At 44.2% G+C, this 18,402-nt stretch overlaps 1 protein-coding gene across 1 annotated transcript in view; it reads left to right on the top strand.

Annotated features, from left to right (window-relative positions):
* NME7 (NME/NM23 family member 7) overlaps nucleotides 1-18,402 on the top strand; it is a 288,737-nt gene that overhangs the window by 89,831 nt on the left and 180,504 nt on the right. Inside the window, exon 5 of the mRNA XM_089668274.1 lies at nucleotides 9,265-9,315. Within this exon, the coding sequence (XP_089524400.1) occupies nucleotides 9,265-9,315 (51 nt within the window). The remainder of the gene's footprint in view (nucleotides 1-9,264; nucleotides 9,316-18,402) is intronic.

The following is an 18,402-nucleotide window of genomic DNA, read 5'->3' as shown; positions in this document are numbered from 1 at the left end:
GACACATTTTCCCCCCTCCTCTCCACGCTATATCCATAAAAATTACCCTCTCTGCTTTTTTGCTAACGCTACAGAGAAAAAACGGGGGGGCCCTTTGCTTTTCTCGCCGAATGTCCTTTACCAAATCTAAAATTATCCGGGACAAGGAGGGGCGATATCTTCTGGTGAAAGGCCACTTGGGAGGAAACCTTATCACTTTTCTAATTTATTACACCCCAAATACCAATCAGGTGGAATTTTTCCAGTCCCTACTAAGCACTCTGGTCGGAGAATTTGAGGGTGATGTTATTCTGGCTGGTGACTCTAATCTAGCATTGGACCAGACTCTAGATCATTCCCAAACTGTCACGCTTCAGCCTCCTTCTAGACGGAGCCGTAAGTTTGCTCAACTCTTATAGCGCTATGACTTTGTTGCTGCATGGAGGGAGGCTAATCGTACTTCCCGAGACTACTCCCACTACTCCAGGGCTCATAACAGTTATTCCCGCATTGATCATATTTTTCTTCATACACATTCACTCCCCAAACTTGTTACTGCTAAAATCTTCTCCACGCCCTGGTCTGACCACGACCCAGTTTCTATAGCCTTGTCGTCCAAGACACCTGGTAAGACGGCTTTTCACTGGCGTCTTAATGACTCTATCTTGGGTAACCCCTCTCATTGTCGGGAAATCTCCTCACACCTACAGACATTTTTTTACTTTAATAAAGCAGAGGACACGAACCCGGCGGTTAATTGGGTAGCTCATAAGGCCTCAGTCAGAGGATTTATTATTCAACTTTCTTCTTGTCTAAAAAATGCCCGAAATGACCTACTTACTACTAAAACTCAGTCATACACTGACCTGGTTGCTCAACATAAGCAAAATCCCAGTCCTGATTTGTTACTTAAACTTGACCAGGCCTGACTGGAATTTAACTTGTGTCTTATTACCACTGCTGACAAACACCTTCGTTGGTCTAATCATACATTTTTTACTTGGAGGGACAGCCCTGGCACCCTGTTAGCAGGCAAGCTGACTCCCAGACATTCCCAGACGGCCCTCCCCAAACTCAGACTGGATAATGGTTCGTTATCCCAGGACCCTGGTAAGATCCTCCACAAATTTCATTCTTTCTACACTCAACTTTATAGCTCGCCCAAAGAGGGTTCTTCTTCTCTTGATACTTTTTTGCCGTCTATTTCATTTCCCCCCCCTCCAGGAGGCCCATAGGGAGATGATGGAATGAGCTATCTCATGTGAAGGAATCGGGAATGCGGTGAAATCTCTTGCCTCTCATAAGGCCCCAGGACCGGATGGTCTTCCCAATAATTACTATAAAGCTTTCCCTGATATTCTGACGCCCCATATGGCCCTCTACTTTAATTATTTGCGGGATGGAGGAGTGGTACTCCCAGATGAAAATAAGGCATTCATCAGTGTCATTCCCAAGCCTCTCAAGGATGCCGCTATGGTCTCCAATTACCGGCCTATTTCCTTAATTAATTGTGATTTAAAGATTCTTACTAAAATCCTGGCCCTACGTCTTCATAACTTCTTGGACCTATATATTCATGATGACCAATCAGGATTCATAAGTGGTCAACAAACATCGGACCAAATTAGACGGACTTTAGCTTTGCTGTCAGCTGTGCAGTCCAATTGGGACGGGTCTCCACAGAGGGAAATTCTACTACTGTCCCTGGATATTCAGAAAGCATTCAACAGTCTGTCCTGGGACTATTTATTTCGAACGTTAGACAAATTCGGGTTTGGCCCTTATTTTACAACGCTGTTGCGGGCCTTCTATTCTACTCCGTCCGCTCAAATTTCCATTCGTTGATATAAATCAGTCCCTTTTTCGATAGAACGAGGGACTAGACAGGGATGTCCTCTTTCTCCATTACTCTTTGCGTTGGCAATGGAACCACTTGCGATTGCTATTTGCGCTGATCCCACAATCTCGGGCGTTTACTGTGGTCAACGGGATCAAAAATGCGCCCTATTTGCTGATGATGTTCTCATGTACATATCTAATCCTTGAACATCTCTGCCTGGTTTCTTCCATTTGTTTCATCTGTTTTCTGAGGCCTCCGGTCTTACGCTCAACTCATCTAAAACGGTTGCTTTAAATATCTCGTTACCCGATTCGGAGGCTCGTTACTGCTGGGAAAAGTTTGATTTTCAATGGGCCCCTGGTTCTCTCCCCTATCTAGGGATTCACCTTACAAAATCTATATCGACATTATACAAGGCCAACTATCTCCCGCTTTTCAAACGACTTACAAATGGCTTACTAGACTGGCAGGATCTCTCACTTTCCTGGTTCGGTAAAAATTAATTCTATTAAAATGACCTTTCTACCAAGATTATTGTACTATTTCAGGACACTACCAATCATGATCCCGAAACGGGAACTGTTATTACTACAAGCAGCAGTCTCTAGATTTGTAAGGAGGGGAAAACGCCCTAGGCTTAACAAATCTACCTTTTTTTCTCTGAAGACGCATGGCGGTTTTGGACTCCCTAATCTTTTAGCATACTTTCAGACGGCCCAAATAGCACAGTTATCGTGTACTACGGCCAGGGGATATGTCCCCCAATGGGTTGGGATTGAGGCTCTTTCGTGCTGTCCATATGCTATTGGTACTCTCATGTGGCTTCCCAGTGGATTGCGTCCTTCTATTTTGTGTCCTACTCTATCCTATTCATTATCGGTGTGGGATAGATGGCGAGCTCGTAAACCTTTCTCCTCTCCGCATACCCCGTTGGCCCCCGTGTTTGGTACTCCTGAGTTTGCCCTGGGTCTATCTTCCTCGAGGTTCCAGTGGTGGATTAATAAGGGGTTGTTACGTATCGGAGACTATTTAGATGGGGTTCATCCTCGGTCTCCTCAATATTTTGTGACTAATTATAAGATGCCTCACGGAGAAATATTCCATTATCACCAACTTCGCTCTTTTATCAATAGCAAACTTAGATTACTCACAGAACCTTGTGTGCTTACTTCCCTTGAGGTCTCCTGTGGGGCAAGTGGGATGATGTGAGGTCGTTTATCCATTATTTATGCTTCGTTGGTTGATCCCCTCACTAAATTATCCTACATGACCCAATGGGAGAGGGATTTAAATAGTTCATTAGATTTAGATACATGGTGGAATGCGGCTCATACTCTATCGAAGATCTCGATTAACACTGATTTTGTTGAATCCAACTATAAAACGTTACTTCGATGGTATTTGGTTCCTACTCGCCTAGCCATAATGTATCCCTCAGTGTCATCTAGCTGTTTCCGACGCTGTGGTCAAGATGGTACCATGTTCCACGTTTGGTGGAAATGTCCAGTTATGAGTAGGTTCTGGATCCGCATGTTCAATTTTATATACTCAGTAACAGGAATTAGTATCTGTAGATCGCCGGAAGTGGCTTTGTTCAATATACTACCCTCTGACGTCCCCAAAAAAACAACTAAAGTAATTTCATACCTATTACTGGCGGCTCGCATTACCATAGCTAGAAGTTGGAAACAATCTTTGTTCCCGTTAGACAGGGTGAAACAAAAACTTAAATAGATAATGGTTAACGATAAACTGACAAGTATTGTCAATAACGATATGTCCAGATTTGAGAGGACTTGGGAGCCTTGGATTAATTACATTACTGTATCGTGAGAGTCTTGCAGCTGACCCCCCCCCCCCCCTCTTATTTTCTTCCTTTCCATTAGGAGTAATTTGCTTCTTCTTTTCTCTCTTTCTTCTCTCTTTTTCTACTCCATTCGCTGAATTATTTGTCACATTTGGTTCATTCCTTTGGTTCAATTTCTGTTTATTGATTTATGAAACCTGTACGTCTGGATGGTTATGGCACTCTCTGTGTGTATTTGTAATGCCACTTTTCGATAATGTTTTTGCGTGCCTATCAGTGTTATGATTCTAATTCTATATCTCGTTCTACCATGTAGGTGGACTTTTTTTTTGCCATCTTGTTTTATGCTTTTATATACTTGTTTCTCAATAAAAATGTTGAAATATAAAATATTTATTGAAAAAACAAGGTAAATATTATACTCACAGTGAACATAAAAACACAGGCATATCACATCGGACAAGATATTATATCCAAGCAGCATCTGAGTCCATACGATGGAACCCTAGATGACCAACCTACTAACACGTTTCAAGGCCACATCCTCTTCCTCAGAGCCAACACTTCAAGAGTCTGCACTCCTCTTAAAAAGGCTAATAAATTATGACAGTGGGCTGTATCAAGTCCATCCTTGATGCAGCCCATTGTCATCATTTATTAGCCTTTTTAAGAGGAGTGCAGACTCTTGAAGTGTTGGCTCTGAGGAAGAGGTTGTGGCCTCGAAACGCGTTAGCCAGTTGGTCATCCAGGGTTCCATTGTATGGACTCAGATGCTGCTTGGATATAATATCTTGTCCGGTGTGATATGCCTGTGTTTTTATGTTCATTGTGAGTATAATACTTACCTTGTTTTTTCAATAAAGATTTTAAACAATAATGCACTAGGTCGGTGCGCCCTTTTTGTTTTTCTATTTGCATTCAGTGAAGTTGGACCACCCTGGTCTGTTGAGGGCAGCAAGCAGTGCATGTTTCAGAACATCCTTACTGGTTCCACCGAGTCCATTCCCAGCGCATAAAAGTGTTTTGCTGTGTTGGATGAGTTGTTATATTCGCTAAAGGTCATTTTCACAAGCTTTGTCAGCTCTGTTAATCAGAGGATCAGTGAACAGATCCCCTGCTGAATCGGAACTGAATGGGATGGATGTCAGTTTTGTGACACCTGTGGTCATTCAGTCTGAGTGTGCATTTTGAAATTGGATATGTGCGGACTCGTGATGGCCCTGGACTTGTGTCTGCTTATGTTAGGCTCAAATTGTGGTCCAGAAATATGGGAAAAGGACACAGTCCTTTTAATTTTTTTCCCAGACCTGGGCAGAAACATATTTGTTTACATTCGTTTGACTATAGAGCTGCATAAAGCTTCCAGTCGGGTTCGCATGGAAAACTGACAGGTGGTGGATTGGTTTTCGAAAGCCTTTGACAGGCTATGAAGAGGCATTTGGTCACCTCCCAACTGCCTGTTTAAATCCTAAAAACCTGCACTGTCATGCTGCAACAACATTCTGCAGCAAGGCTCTATTGAATGGATCATGTTTGGCGGGATCATGTTTACCCCCCAACTGCAAGTGTAAACTGAGCCTTAGAGGAGTTCAAGGCTCCCAAAAAATTTTAAAAGTCAGCAACTACAAATACATTAGCTGCTGATTCTTAATATAAGAATACTTACCTGTCCAGGGGTCCAACGCCATTGTCACCCAGGCTAGTTCTTTACTAACCTCCGTGTTCCCGGCGTCGGCATTGCAAGTAAGGGAAACTGCAAGTGGAGCCTTGTGGCTTCACAGCTGATTTCCTACTGAGCATGCACAAGTCGTGCTGCGCCTTGTGATTGGTCCTGTAGTCTTCTGGGACCTGTGAAGTATCCAGAAGACTGCAGGGGGAAGGAGGGGATCAAACATCTGGCTCAGTTCACTGCGGTCAAAACCATGTACCTGCTCCCTCCCAAAAAAAGTGCCAAATGTGGCAGTGGAGCAGGGGATAGTGCAAACAAGTGGAGCTTCCCCTTTTGGGTGGAGCTCCGCTTTAAGTGCTTTTCTGAGATAAGGCTGGAGTTCCTGTACTCTTTCTGTACTCTCTACATTTCTAGCAGCCTTGTATAATTGTTCTCTCTACTTTTATATTTAGCCTTTATGGAGTTAGTAACCAGTTTTATATTACATACTGGTCATTTCTCAGAGATTGTTATCTCCCCTGAATGGCTTGCTCCTTAGGCCCTCACTGCTCAAAACTGGAATCACACTGGATGCTGCTGTGTAAAACATGTGAACCGTAGTAAAACTAATTGGTAAACATTGTGATTTGACAAGTGTTTCAAGTTCTGTACTGTTAAGTATTGAATAAGGATTAAAATGCAGACTTGTCCTGTTACTGCTGGTTCTTAGGCTGAACTCTTGGCAGATATAAAAGCACATTTATAGTATTCCTTTTAAAACTCATCCACCCTTTGTGGTTGGGGGACAGCAAAACCTGCAGTTGAGCTGCAATTTTACCTTCTTTCATTCGCTCCCCCTTTGCCAGAAAAAGCAATGGCCAGAGTGTACACATACCACAGTAGGAAGTATGCCACGCAAGCCCACCCCCCGTTGCATTCGCCAGGACCTCAAACAGTGAGGAGGCATGATTTTGCCTCCTCACCGCCTGTCAAATGCCTCTAAAAAAGTGGTCCGAGCGTGGATTGCATTTCAGAGGAGTGGCAGTCCTTGCTGCTATTCTGAACGAACCTTAAGTTTTAAATATATGATTATATAAGCAGCATAGATACCTGACTCTGTTTTGATATCCTCATGTTATCCCTTACACAGCAGCATTCAAAACAGGAGAGAGGCAGCACTGGAAGTTAATCGGGTTCTGCCACATGTACATGCTTTGGTGGCAGTACTGCCTGCTGAATGCAACCTGCTGAATAATTTTTGCAAAGCATTTTGGCCAGATCAATATGTACTACTTCTTTCAGCCACCATTGCACAGTTTAGGTTAACAGTCGAGGGTGAATCAATTTGCCTTTTTTTTACTGCCCCCCCTTCTCCAGTCCCCGGTTACCTGCGTGAACAATGCCTAAGGGACTGGTAAGCTGTAGTATAATGCAGTTCTGTTTTTTTGGGCTTTGATATGCGTTGTGTATCTGCTTATTGTCCGGCTTGTCATATGCCCAGCATATCACTTCATCTGATATTAAAGTGCAATGCCCAGGCTAAAGATCACAAGGATATGAGTGGCATAAATGTTACTGCAAAAGCACCACCTCACAGCATAGCTCACTTAACATTGGTTTAAAGTGAATGTAGATCATTGTATTCTATTTATTAGCATTTTTATTTTATATGTTAATTTTATATCATGTTTATGACTAATATTGTGTTAAATATTTTTTTCATTTTTCTTATTCCAGAAGAATAAGAAAAATTGCATATTAATGAGTCATATATACCCCTTGCAACCAGCAGGTGGAGCTGTTTCCCACCTTTTTCAATAGGCTTGTTTTACAGCTTTCTTACAAATAGCCTGTGTTGTACAGTAAGCATGCTAACCTGCTGGTAAAAGGACAAGTCAAATAGATACATGTAACTGCATAGATTAATTTCATACACATTTTAACCACTTCAAGTCCGGACACATTCACCCCCTTCCTGTCCAGGCCAATTTTCAGCTTTCAGTGCTTTCACACTTTGAATGACAATTGCGCGGTCATGCAACACTGTACCCATATTTTGAGATAGATAAAACTTTATTTTGGCGGTATTTATTCACCACTGGGATTTTTATTTTTTTGCTATATAAATGAAAAAGTCCAAACATTTTGAAAAAAACAATGTGTTTTTTCTTATAAAATTTGCAAATAAATAATCTTTCTTCATAAATATTGGCCAAAATGTATTCAGCTATCTTTTTAGTAAAAAAAATAACCCACATTAGTTTATAACCAAAAATTATAATTTTTCTAAATTTTATTTACCATTTTTATTTAATTTTTTTATATTATTATTTGTTTTTTTTGTTTAACATACCATCACCCTAGCAGTACAGTGTCACCATAGTTACACTGTACTACTTGTGGGGGGTGATGAAGATGTTTTTTTTCTTTTTTTACACTGATTGTTTTTACACCCATAAAGGCTGTAAAAACAATCACTTCTCACTGGCTGTATTCTTGCAGCCATTGGGAAATACTGTGAGAGCTGTGATTGGTCACAGCTTGTCAAATGGTACACGGCTGTTGTGAATAGCCTTGTACCATGTGACCTCTGTGATCATTCACAGATTTCACAAGTAGTAAGCAATGATGTCAGGAAGTGACATCCTGTTTACTACTATTCATGTGATCTCTGATTGGCCAATCAGTGATCACATGAATCGTGACCTCACACAGAGGTCCCGTACAGCGCTTGGTGTTCCGCTGTGTCCTCCGGATCCTAGGGAGCGCACACAGGCAGTGAATGCGGGGGCCGTTTATAAACAACAACCCGCATCGGCACTGCTCTCGTCCGGCTGGACGGGAAGTGGTTAACAATACAGAAGGAATTATATGGCCATTAAGTTGACCATCCATTTTAAATTCTGATTGCTCGTTCAACTAAGAATGGGTTGAATGGGTTGTTCAGTCAGTATAGCAGCTGCTGGTAGTACAAGCATCCTCTTTGGTGCCACATCAATTTTATCCTTAAAGTGCACTTGTACTAAGATTATATACACTAAAGTATTTACATTTTCTGAACAACCATTTAAAAGTATTCTAAAACAAACCCTCATTTACGTCTGCAGTGATATGTATTGTAGAGAATATAATCTTTAACATTTACAACAGGGGCCTAGAAATCACAGCTCCTCTCCACTTTACTCGTTATGGAGAGCATAATCTTAGCAGCCAGCCAGACTTTATTGTAAAAAAACACCAGGTAAGCTGTAAGGTGTTAGAAATCAACTGGAGGACCCATTCATGCAGCAATGCAGTGCGCTGCTGTGCACACCTTTATTGCATTGACACATGCTGTGTTATGCAGCCCATTCAAAATAAAGAGTTTGCAAAACACCTTAATGCAGCCTTTCTCAACCGAGGTGCTGCCTGAGGTCCTCATTGGTGCCGCAGCATCCTGGTAGAGAAAAGCTGTTAGCTGAGCCCGAGCTGCTGATCCCCAGCCAAACTACTTTGACAATGAGGGAGCTTGGTCATCCTCAGCAAAGTGAAAGGAAAAGGAGGGGGAGTGTGTGCTGTGCTCTCTGCCTCCCCCTAGAGTGCAGTACCTCGTGTGGGTGGGAGGGTACTGTAGTCTGGGCACAAGCAGGACGGGAAGCCATCAGTTGCTACTGACTGTCCTCTGACATCATCAAAACCAATGCAGGGTCCTTAGCCCTACACTGGACTTAAAGGTGCCGAGGGATGGTCCAGTGCCAGAGTGTACGAGAGCGCCAACTGCCAGGGGAGCAGGGATCAGGCAAGTATAATTTAGTTTCCCTGTTTCCTAGGCCTTAAAATACAAGTAAACCTTGTAGTGAAGTAGACAGCCCCACTGCAGGGTAGGATTTTTTTCCTCACAGTTTAACACCTGTAATCAGAGTTCTGACAGACCAATATCCCCTGATATGAGCAACAGATAATGTTAGTCATTTTAGGTGAATAACCAGTGATTTTTTTTCCCCCTTTCAGGACAGAAGCTATGGACTTCTACGCTGAACATCAATCAAAGTCATTTTTCAAGTACGTACGTGTAGTTGTTGGGCTAATCACAGGTTTACTTGAATTGGAGCATGGCAAAGCACATACCCATTATAGCAAATATTGTATATTCTAATAAACTTAGGTTAAAGCAGTTCTTTAGTCTATTGTTCCCAAATTAAAAATCAGCAGCTGTAAAAACTGTAGCTGCTGGCTTTTAAAAAAAAAAAGGACACTCACTTGCCCAAGGATCCAGCTCCATGCTCTCAAGAGCCAGTGTCTTCACTGGTCTTTGGTTCCCGACGCCAGCATCTTAACTATAAGCCTGCTATGACCCTTTGTGGCTGCACAGTCGGCTGCTTACTGTGCATGTGTGAGCCGCGCTTAGTGATTGGTTATAAAGCCTTCTGGGATCCAAGCGGAAGTGGGAGTGGGTACCTGTCAAAACCAGGTACCTGCTTCCCCTCCAAAAAAAATATGTGCCAAAAAGTAAAGAGGAGGAGGAGTAAGAGCAGAATTTCCCTTCTTGGGTGAAGTTCCACTTTAATAAAGACAATGTTCATACCAATTCTATTATATATGAATAGAAAAATGATACACAAAAAACACCAAATATGACAATTACTCTCTAGTGTCAGCTGCATGTTGCATATTTAGGTTGGAACATGTACGATGTTCAGTATCTGCCTCCTCTCTTAAAGCAGAGTTCCACTCACCCTGTCAAAATATAAAAGTCAGCAGCTACAAAAACTGTAGCTGCTGACTTTTAAAAAACAGCCACTTACCTGTCCCTCGGTCCCATGGTGTGTCCCCCGCAGCCCGTTTCACCGGCCGTCCTGTATTCCAGGAGGCCGGCATCTTCAGTGTGGGCACCCGGCTGTGATAGCTTGCGGCTTCACAGCCGGGTACCCACTGCGCATGCGCGAGTAGCACTGCACTTTCTGAATGGTCCTGTAGTATTCTGGGACCTGTCACGTGTCCCAAAAGACTACAGGGAGGGAGGGAGGACACCTTGCGTAGGCGATCGGACCGGAAGTGGGAGCAGGTACCTGTCAAATTTGCCAAAGGTGCCAATCCTTAATGGGGAGCGGGGGAGCAGTTCTTAAAGTGGAACTTCCCCTTTTGGGTGGAGCTCCTCTTTAAAAGCTTTGGATGAAACATGATGATCCGTGGTGTGCTGGCAAATTTGTGCATTGATGTTTGTGTGTGTGCGACTCAAATCACATCAGAAATCGCACCAGTGTGAACCAGCACAAAATCATCTTTAAATAGATTAATTTGCCAAATTCATTGACAAAGATCAATTCCAGGCATGGTATTTTTTTACATAGTTACATTGGGACAGCTTGGACCAGTTTAACTATGTACAGTTTACGATATACCTGATCCCCCTGGAAGCCAGAAATCATTTAAGTAGACACTGCTACCTCAGTTATCTCCACTTGCTTGTGGGTCTTGTGTCAAATGGCTGGCCTGAAGCATTGTGATCTCAGGAGGTTAGTTATTTCCTGTAGGTGCCATTCAGAGAATGCTTTGCATTTTGTAAATTAATGCAGTGTTCTTTGATTGGTCGAGGTGAAGAGTGTGAAAGTCTGACAAGTGTTTTACGATTACCTTTGGCTTTGGTTTTCATTTAATGAAAGCAAATCGGTTTTGGACATTCTCTATATTGGACACATCTCTATATTTACATAAGCTATCTCTTGAAGCTGTAAACCTGTGACAACTGTGACAAGGACAGAAAGTAAGGGTGAATCCTTCCAATGAGGACACAGGCAATAATAGCAATATGGCAGAGGGTCAAACATTTCTACATTCCAGTTAGCTTGTTTTGGATGGAGTCTTATTTTAATTAGTTCAGTGCTGGTGAATAAAATTCTGTTAGAATTTAAATTGTAATAATGTTAGAAATGTTATAGAATATGATATGATTATAATATATAATTATTTATAATTATAGAATGTTATAAATATTATAGAATATTATATAAGAAACTCAAAAAGCAGTGAATGGCTTGCTATTGTTTAAAATATCTTCAAGGCCATCTTTGCTCATGAAATACCCAGGTTCTGCTTCCCACATTGCAGTCCTAGTAAAAAGTTCTATTTCATTGCTTTTTGGCGCAACACAAGTCTCTGACTTGGCCAACTTATTGAAAACAACACATTCTTTATGTGGCTGATATCATCTCAACAGTTGTGAAGTAGTTAGGCAGAATCATTGTAGTAGCTACTTTAGTTTGCCTCTAGTGGCTCAGCTAGATTTCAGCAACAAAAGTATGAACAAAAAAAGCTTTTAAAGCTGAAGTTTAAACATAAAAAAAAAAATTGATATAGCTTTAGTGAGCTAACTTACCTGTAATGAAGGTATGTCCCAACATTGTGCAGGCAGCTGGATCATGGCGAAATCTGCATTGCAGAAATGCCCTGTCCTCTTCCTTTATTTGTATTTCTGGCACTGCAATGGTTAATAGCTTTACATCTTCTGTAAAGCTGCTGTGGAAACATTCTTTCATTGCTTTCACTGCCTATAACATGATCTGTGAATGGGGAAGAGAATCCAATAACTCATTAGACTCTCATTCATTCACAGGTCATATTACAGTGAGAGTAATGAAAGAACATTTCCAATGAAGGTGCAGTGGGGAGGGGGCAGATCCTCATTGGGAACATTTTTACGGCAGCTTCACAGAAGACCTGAAGCTATTAAGTCAGCCATACTTGGATCGAAATTCATCCAGGTCAGCAGAGACTGGTTGAATTTCGATCCATGTATGGACACCCTGGTTGTACAGAAGTTAATCCGTAGACCAACCTATTGAGTTTTTCTTGATTGACCAGTGCTGCCGAATATAGCCACCATCAGAACACAATAGCACAGCTGAAGGATTCCCCCATCCACATTTAATGCATGGATGAGGGAATGGAATCATTTTTTTCTGCTCAACTGATGAATGTATGGATTCCTTATTCCCTGGTGTACTGGAAATTCAGCAGCAGGAAGAGGACTGGCCTCCCTGAAGTGAAGATTTGTGCAGAATTCAGCTGCATGCATGATGTGGGGCAAACGTCAGAACAATGAAAATAGTATGGCTCGAATGCCCCCCAAATCCTGTATTAGTCAAATCAGTATGTGCATAGACAGGTGCATGACAGACAGGATTGCCTTGTCAGGCTCTAGTAGACTTCAACAAAATGATGGCCATCTGCACACAGACACCAACTCCCTGTTGCATAAATTTGAATGAGATGAATAAATAGTGGTTTCATCTGTTCTCCACCTGTAGAGTACTTCTCGGATGCGTTTTGCCCTCTTTGATTAAGCCCAAAAAAGAGTGAAACATATTTGAGCAGTTCTCTACAGGTGGAGAACAGAAGTTGAAGCTATCATTTACTTATCTCATTCACATTTATACAACACGGAGTTGGTGTCTGTGTGCAGGTGGCCATCATTTTGTTTAGGTAGGGTAAGCTTTACTACATGTAAATTAGCTCACTATAGCTATAGAGAATTTTGTTTTTTCTTTATCGTACATCACAGGAAACAGAGCAGGCTATTCATGACTATGTGAGTTATAAGCCACCTGTAGGTAAATGGACACTGGTCAACCAATCAAAGAGAAGGTCCTCCCCTATAAAATCCCTCCTATACAGGAAGTACCTCCGTTTTTTGGCAGTGTCTGTAAGGTGGATGGCCACTGAAATTGTTGCTTTTGGAGCATACCTTAACGGTTCCATTAGAGAATCGGGGACTTTAATCAGATCTATTCGGAAGGCTATGAGCTAAAATGGATGCTACCCGAGCCTCGTTGGATAAGGAGAAGAATACTTGAAGTTTTGTTTGTAATGCAGTCTTACGGCGCTGGACCCCACACAGATGGAACCCTGTGCAGTTTTAAAATCTAACCAGGGGGCTTCCAATGGGATGCTATATGGGTTTCGGGCAGTAGCCCCTCAGCATGGGGACTGAGTCCTAGAAAGTCTGTATGACAGTGCCCGCCATGATGGGTGAAGGTTGGTGCCTGACAGAAGGACACACATGGGCAAAAGATCTCTTGTGGATTGGACACAGAGCAGGCTATTCTGTAGGGGCATGTGAGTACTCCCCTGAGGGGGAAGCTCAGACCAGTCAGTCAGGAGCCGCCCTAGGTGGCTCATAAGGCAGCATTTGCATTGAGTGTTTTTACTTCAGCACACTACTCACATAGCTGTGTCATTCTTATCTGTGTTACTAGTGGAGTTGCACATGTTTGTGCTCTCTAAAGTAGAGTGAGGCAGGTGCCGCAGGAAAGGGCACTAATGTACCACCACCATGTCCTGAGGAACCTAGCCGAAGGTCCGCTGTAATATCCTCTCCTGACAGGCCAGAAGCAACTGGGCAGTCTGAGCCGCTGTGTCTATCTGACATTGTGGCTACTACTGGGGCTTCTGCCTCAGCATATGTAACCAAGGATGATCTTGCTTCAGTCTTAGCGGGTTTAGAAGATAAGATTGCTAGGATGATTGCATCGGTTTCTCAGGGGACTAAGAAGCGGGATAGATCCCAGTCACTAGAACCACCAATCCTGGAGCAGGAATGGGTGGAGCCAGTGGATGAGGAAAAGCTGGAGGAAGGTAAGGCTGTAGAATTTTTTTAAGGAGTCACAGCCTGTGGAGAAGCAGGAGGTCTCTGCCTCCCAGTCTTAGAGATTTTTAGTCCAAGACCTCCCTGTTATGGTACGGTCTGGATTCAGGCTACCTTCGATAGAAACTTCTGAGGTTATTTATTCTTCCCTGAGCTCTTTGAAGCCTTCACAGTGTACTCAGGCCTTTCCGGTGCATCCTCTTCTGGAGCAAACTATGTATGCCGACTAAGACCACCCAGACAGGGTTTTTGTGCCACCAAAGAGGTTTTCTGTTTTGTACCCCATGGAACAAACATTTGTTGAGAAATGGGGGTTGCTTGTAGTGGATGCAGCAGTTTCATCCCTGAATAAATCTTTAATATGTCCTGTGGATAATGTTCAGGTTTTTAAGGACCCAGCAAATAAGAAGCTGGAGTCTCTCCTTAAGACCTCCTTCTCCCTGGCAGGTTCTGCCGCACAGCCAGCACTGGCAGCTATTGGTATTTCCAGAGTCTTTCTGACTGTGTCAAGCATCAGATTGGAAGACCAATAGGGTCAGGGCAGGGGAAATGCTTGGCTGAGGATTTGGAGGATGTTCTGCATGCTTTGTGTTTCATGATTGATGCTCTCAAGGATTCAGTTCAGCAGATTTCTCACTTGGCCCTCTTATCAGTGCACATTTGCAGGGTTTTGTGGCTGAAGAGTTGGTCAACAGAACTGCCATAAAAAAATTCTTTGCAGGTTTTCCCTTTCATGGGAAACGTCTGTTTGGGGAAGATTTGGACAAATATATCCAAAAGATTTCAGGGGGTAAAAGTACTCTTCTACCTTCTAAGAGGAAATCCAAACACCCTTCTTTTAAGGTTTCAGGGGCTTCAGTTGCTGGGCCCTTATCTACGTTTCGCCACACACAGGTCCCAGCCTCCAGTGGTAGATCTCAGAATCAAAACCCAATGAGGCCCTAGGTGCAAAAGTCATCTAAGACAGATCCAACATCCCTCTCCTTATGAAGGGGCGCCCCCACTTGTTCGGGTGGGGGGAAGGCTTTTGAATTTTGTGGCCACATGGAGAGCTCTAATCCAAGACAAATGGGTCATTTCCACGATTTCTCTTGGGTACAGACTAGAATTTTGGGTATTTCCCTCTTCACGGTTTCTAAGATCAAATGTACCAACAAATCCAGAGAAAAGAAGAGCTTTATTTCAGGCACTCGACTGTCTATTGGCTCAAGGAGTAATCACAGAGGTTCCGGGGGCGATAGGTTTCAGGGGTTTTATTCAAACCTGTTTACAGTCCCAAAACCAAATGGTGATGTAAGGCCATTTTGGACCTCAAGGGGCTAAATCTGTTCCTATATGTCTGATCCTTTCGTATGGAATCGATTCGTTCAGTAGTGGCTTCCCTACAGGAGGGAGATTTTTTGGCGTCCATAGACATCAAGAACGCATACCTGCATGTACCAATATTCATTCCTCACCAAAGATTTCTGAGGTTCACAAAAATTCTTGCTCCGGTGTTGGGGCTGCTCAGAGCTCGGGGAGTATCTGTCACAGGTTATCTAGGTTATTATTATTATACAGTATTTATAAAGCGCCAATAGTTCGCTCAGCGCTGTACATTACAGAGGGGGACAGAACATGTGACAGAACAATACCAATACAATGCAAAACATGAGGGGATTGAGGGCCCTGCTCTTTCGAGCTTACAATCTAGGAGGGAGGGGATGGTGGCACAGGAGGAGATAGCTGTGGGGGATGGAGTGTTAGGAAGAGTGGAGGAGGTCGGCAAGTTACCAGGGGGTGGGGTAGGCTTCCCTGAAGAGATGGGTTTTCAGGGTGCGCCTAAAGGAGAGGAGAGTAGGTGATAATCTGATGGGTTGGGGCAGGGAGTTCCAGAGGATGGGTGACACCCTGGAGAAGTCCTGGAGGCGGGCATGGGAGGAGGAGACCAGGGAACTAGAGAGAAGGAGGTCTTGTGAGGAGCGGAGTGTGCGTGCTGGGCGGTACTTGGATATTAGGTCAGTGATGTAGTTCGGGGCAGTATGGTGGACAGCTTTGTACGTCAGCGTTAGGATTTTGAATTTGATCCGTTGCGCAATCGGAAGCCAGTGGAGGGATTGGCAGAGGGGGGTGGCGGAGACGGAGCGGTTGGAAAGGTGAATGAGTCTGGCAGCCGTATTCAGGATCGACTGAAGCGGGGATAGCCAGCGGCGAGGCAGGCCAGTGAGGAGGGAGTTGCAGTAGTCGAGTCGTGATATGATGAGGGAATGGATGAGCTGTTTAGTGGTTTCTGGAGTTAGGAACGTGCGGATTTTGGCGATGTTGCGGAGGTGGAGTCTGCACGAGTTTGTTAAAGATTGGACTTGAGGCTGGAAGGATAGGTTGGAGTCCAGAATGACACCAAGTACTCTGGCCTGCGGGGTGGGTTTGATGGTAGCGTTGTTCGATGTGATAGAGAAGTCAATGGGGGGTGGTGTCCGGGCTGGGGGGAAGACAAGAAACTCGGTTTTGGAGAGGTTCAGTTTAAGGAAGTGGAGCGACATCCAGTCTGATATGTCGCTCAGCAGGTGTGTGATTCGGGCGGAGACCGAGGGGGTGAGGTGGGGGGTTGAGAGATAGATTTGTGTGTCGTCGGCATAGAGGTGGTAGTTGAAGCCGTGAGAGTGTATGAGTTGGCCAAGGGAGGAGGTGTAGATGGAGAAGAGAAGGGGCCCGAGGACAGAGCCTTGAGGGACCCCAACAGAGAGGGGGAGTGAGAGGGAGGTGGTAGCATTATAGGTAACGCTGAAAGAGCGTTGATCTCTTGCTAAGAAATCGGTCGGTGCCACGTCTGAAGCAGGATGTGGTCCTTATGATGCAGATCCAGGAACAGCTGGGCTGGGTGCTCAACCTCAAGAAGTCGGCCCTGGAACCAGTGCAGAGCCTGGAGTATTTGGGGATGACCCTAGACACGGTTCAGACAAAGGTATTTCTGCCTCCAGGGAAACCTTGCACCTTGAGGAACAAGGTCTGCAGTTTGAAGGCCAAGAGGTATCCTTCAATTCGTCTCTGTATGAGGTTGCTGGGGAAGATGCTGTCCTCATTTGAGGCTATTCCCTATGCTCAGTTCCACTCCAGACCGCTGCAAAGGTACATTCTGTATGTTTGGAACAAAAAGATTGCGACCCTGGATTACTGCATATCTCTGTCTCCAGAGGTGCAGCGGAGTCTGAATTGGCCAGTGGCATGGAAGTTGGTAACCACCGAAGCAAGCCTTTCAGGTTGGGGGGCCGTTCTGCAGGAGGCCATAGTTCAGGGAACATGGCTTCCACAGGAAAGGGTTCTTCCCATCAATGTTCTGGAACTTCGAGCAATGAGGCTGGCTCTGAGATATTGGACACCCAGGCTTCAAGGTTGGCCTGTAAGGATTCAGTCCGACAATGCCATAGCAGTCGCACACATCAATTACCAGGGCAGTACCAGGGGTCGAGGTGGCCAGAAGGAGGTGAACTACATTCTGACCTGGGCAGAGAGATATGCTCCAAGTCTGTCAGCAGTGTTCATTCCAGGTGTGAAAAATTGACATTTGATTCCAGGGAAATGGGCTTTGCATCCCAATGTTTTCAAGGAAGTCTGCCAGTGATGGGGTTGCCCGAATGTAGAACTATTGGCATCCAGGTTGAACAACAAGGTCGGTCTTTTTGTGTCCAGGATAAGGGACCCTCGCGCGGCAGGGGTAGACACCTTAGTGATCCCCTGAAACCAGTTCTTACTGATTTATGCCTTTCCACTGATCCAGCTGCTGCCGTGTCTCTTATGCAGGATTTGGGAAGAGTCTATTCCAATGATACTGATTGCTGTGGCCTGGCCCAGGTGCGCCTGGTACTCGAACATAGTGAAGATGGCAGTAGACGGGCCGTAGGCCCTGCCATATCAGGAAAACTCATACAAATGAGCGCAGAGAGGCCACTCCAGGTGGAAACATGTGAACAGTTAATCATGAGCTCACCACTGCTGCCTTGTTAATCATATGCATGATAAAGAGAACTGGAAAAAAAGGCGCTGTGGAAAATGCTCTCAGACAAGCACCTTAGTGAAGGTGCATCTTTATTGGGTGAGATAAAGTAGCAAGTATAATAAAATTAACCAGCCTGAAGTGGACAGTGTGATTCCAATGGACGGCCCGTCCGCTCTGAGGGGAGCTGAGATCAAAGAATGCTCCTGTCGACTTCAAATCACGTGGTGTCAGCGTACCAGCGTCCTGGGTGGTGTCACCATGGCAAACGAAGGCAGTGTCCGGCGTTGGCTTCAGCTGGGAGCATATGTGGGGTTACCAAGACGACATGTTTCGCGCAGTTGCGCTTTGTCAAGTCACTGGTAACCATGGCCGGCGGCCATTATATAGAAGACCATTAAAGGGAAGGCTGGCTGAGTGTAATTAGCAGGGGATGGGGTGTCAATCAGAGCGGACGGCTCGTCCTGAAGCAATGCTGAATACAAATTTAAAGGTACAGATTGAAAGTTATAAAAAATGATATGTATAAAAA

Source organism: Staurois parvus, unplaced genomic scaffold, assembly GCF_062004578.1.
Source record: "Staurois parvus isolate SC_StPar_1 unplaced genomic scaffold, SC_StPar_1.0 ptg000056l, whole genome shotgun sequence".
Lineage (NCBI taxonomy): Eukaryota > Metazoa > Chordata > Amphibia > Anura > Ranidae > Staurois > Staurois parvus.
The sequence above is the reverse complement of the archived record's forward strand: the minus strand, read 5'-3'. Positions and strand labels throughout refer to the sequence as shown.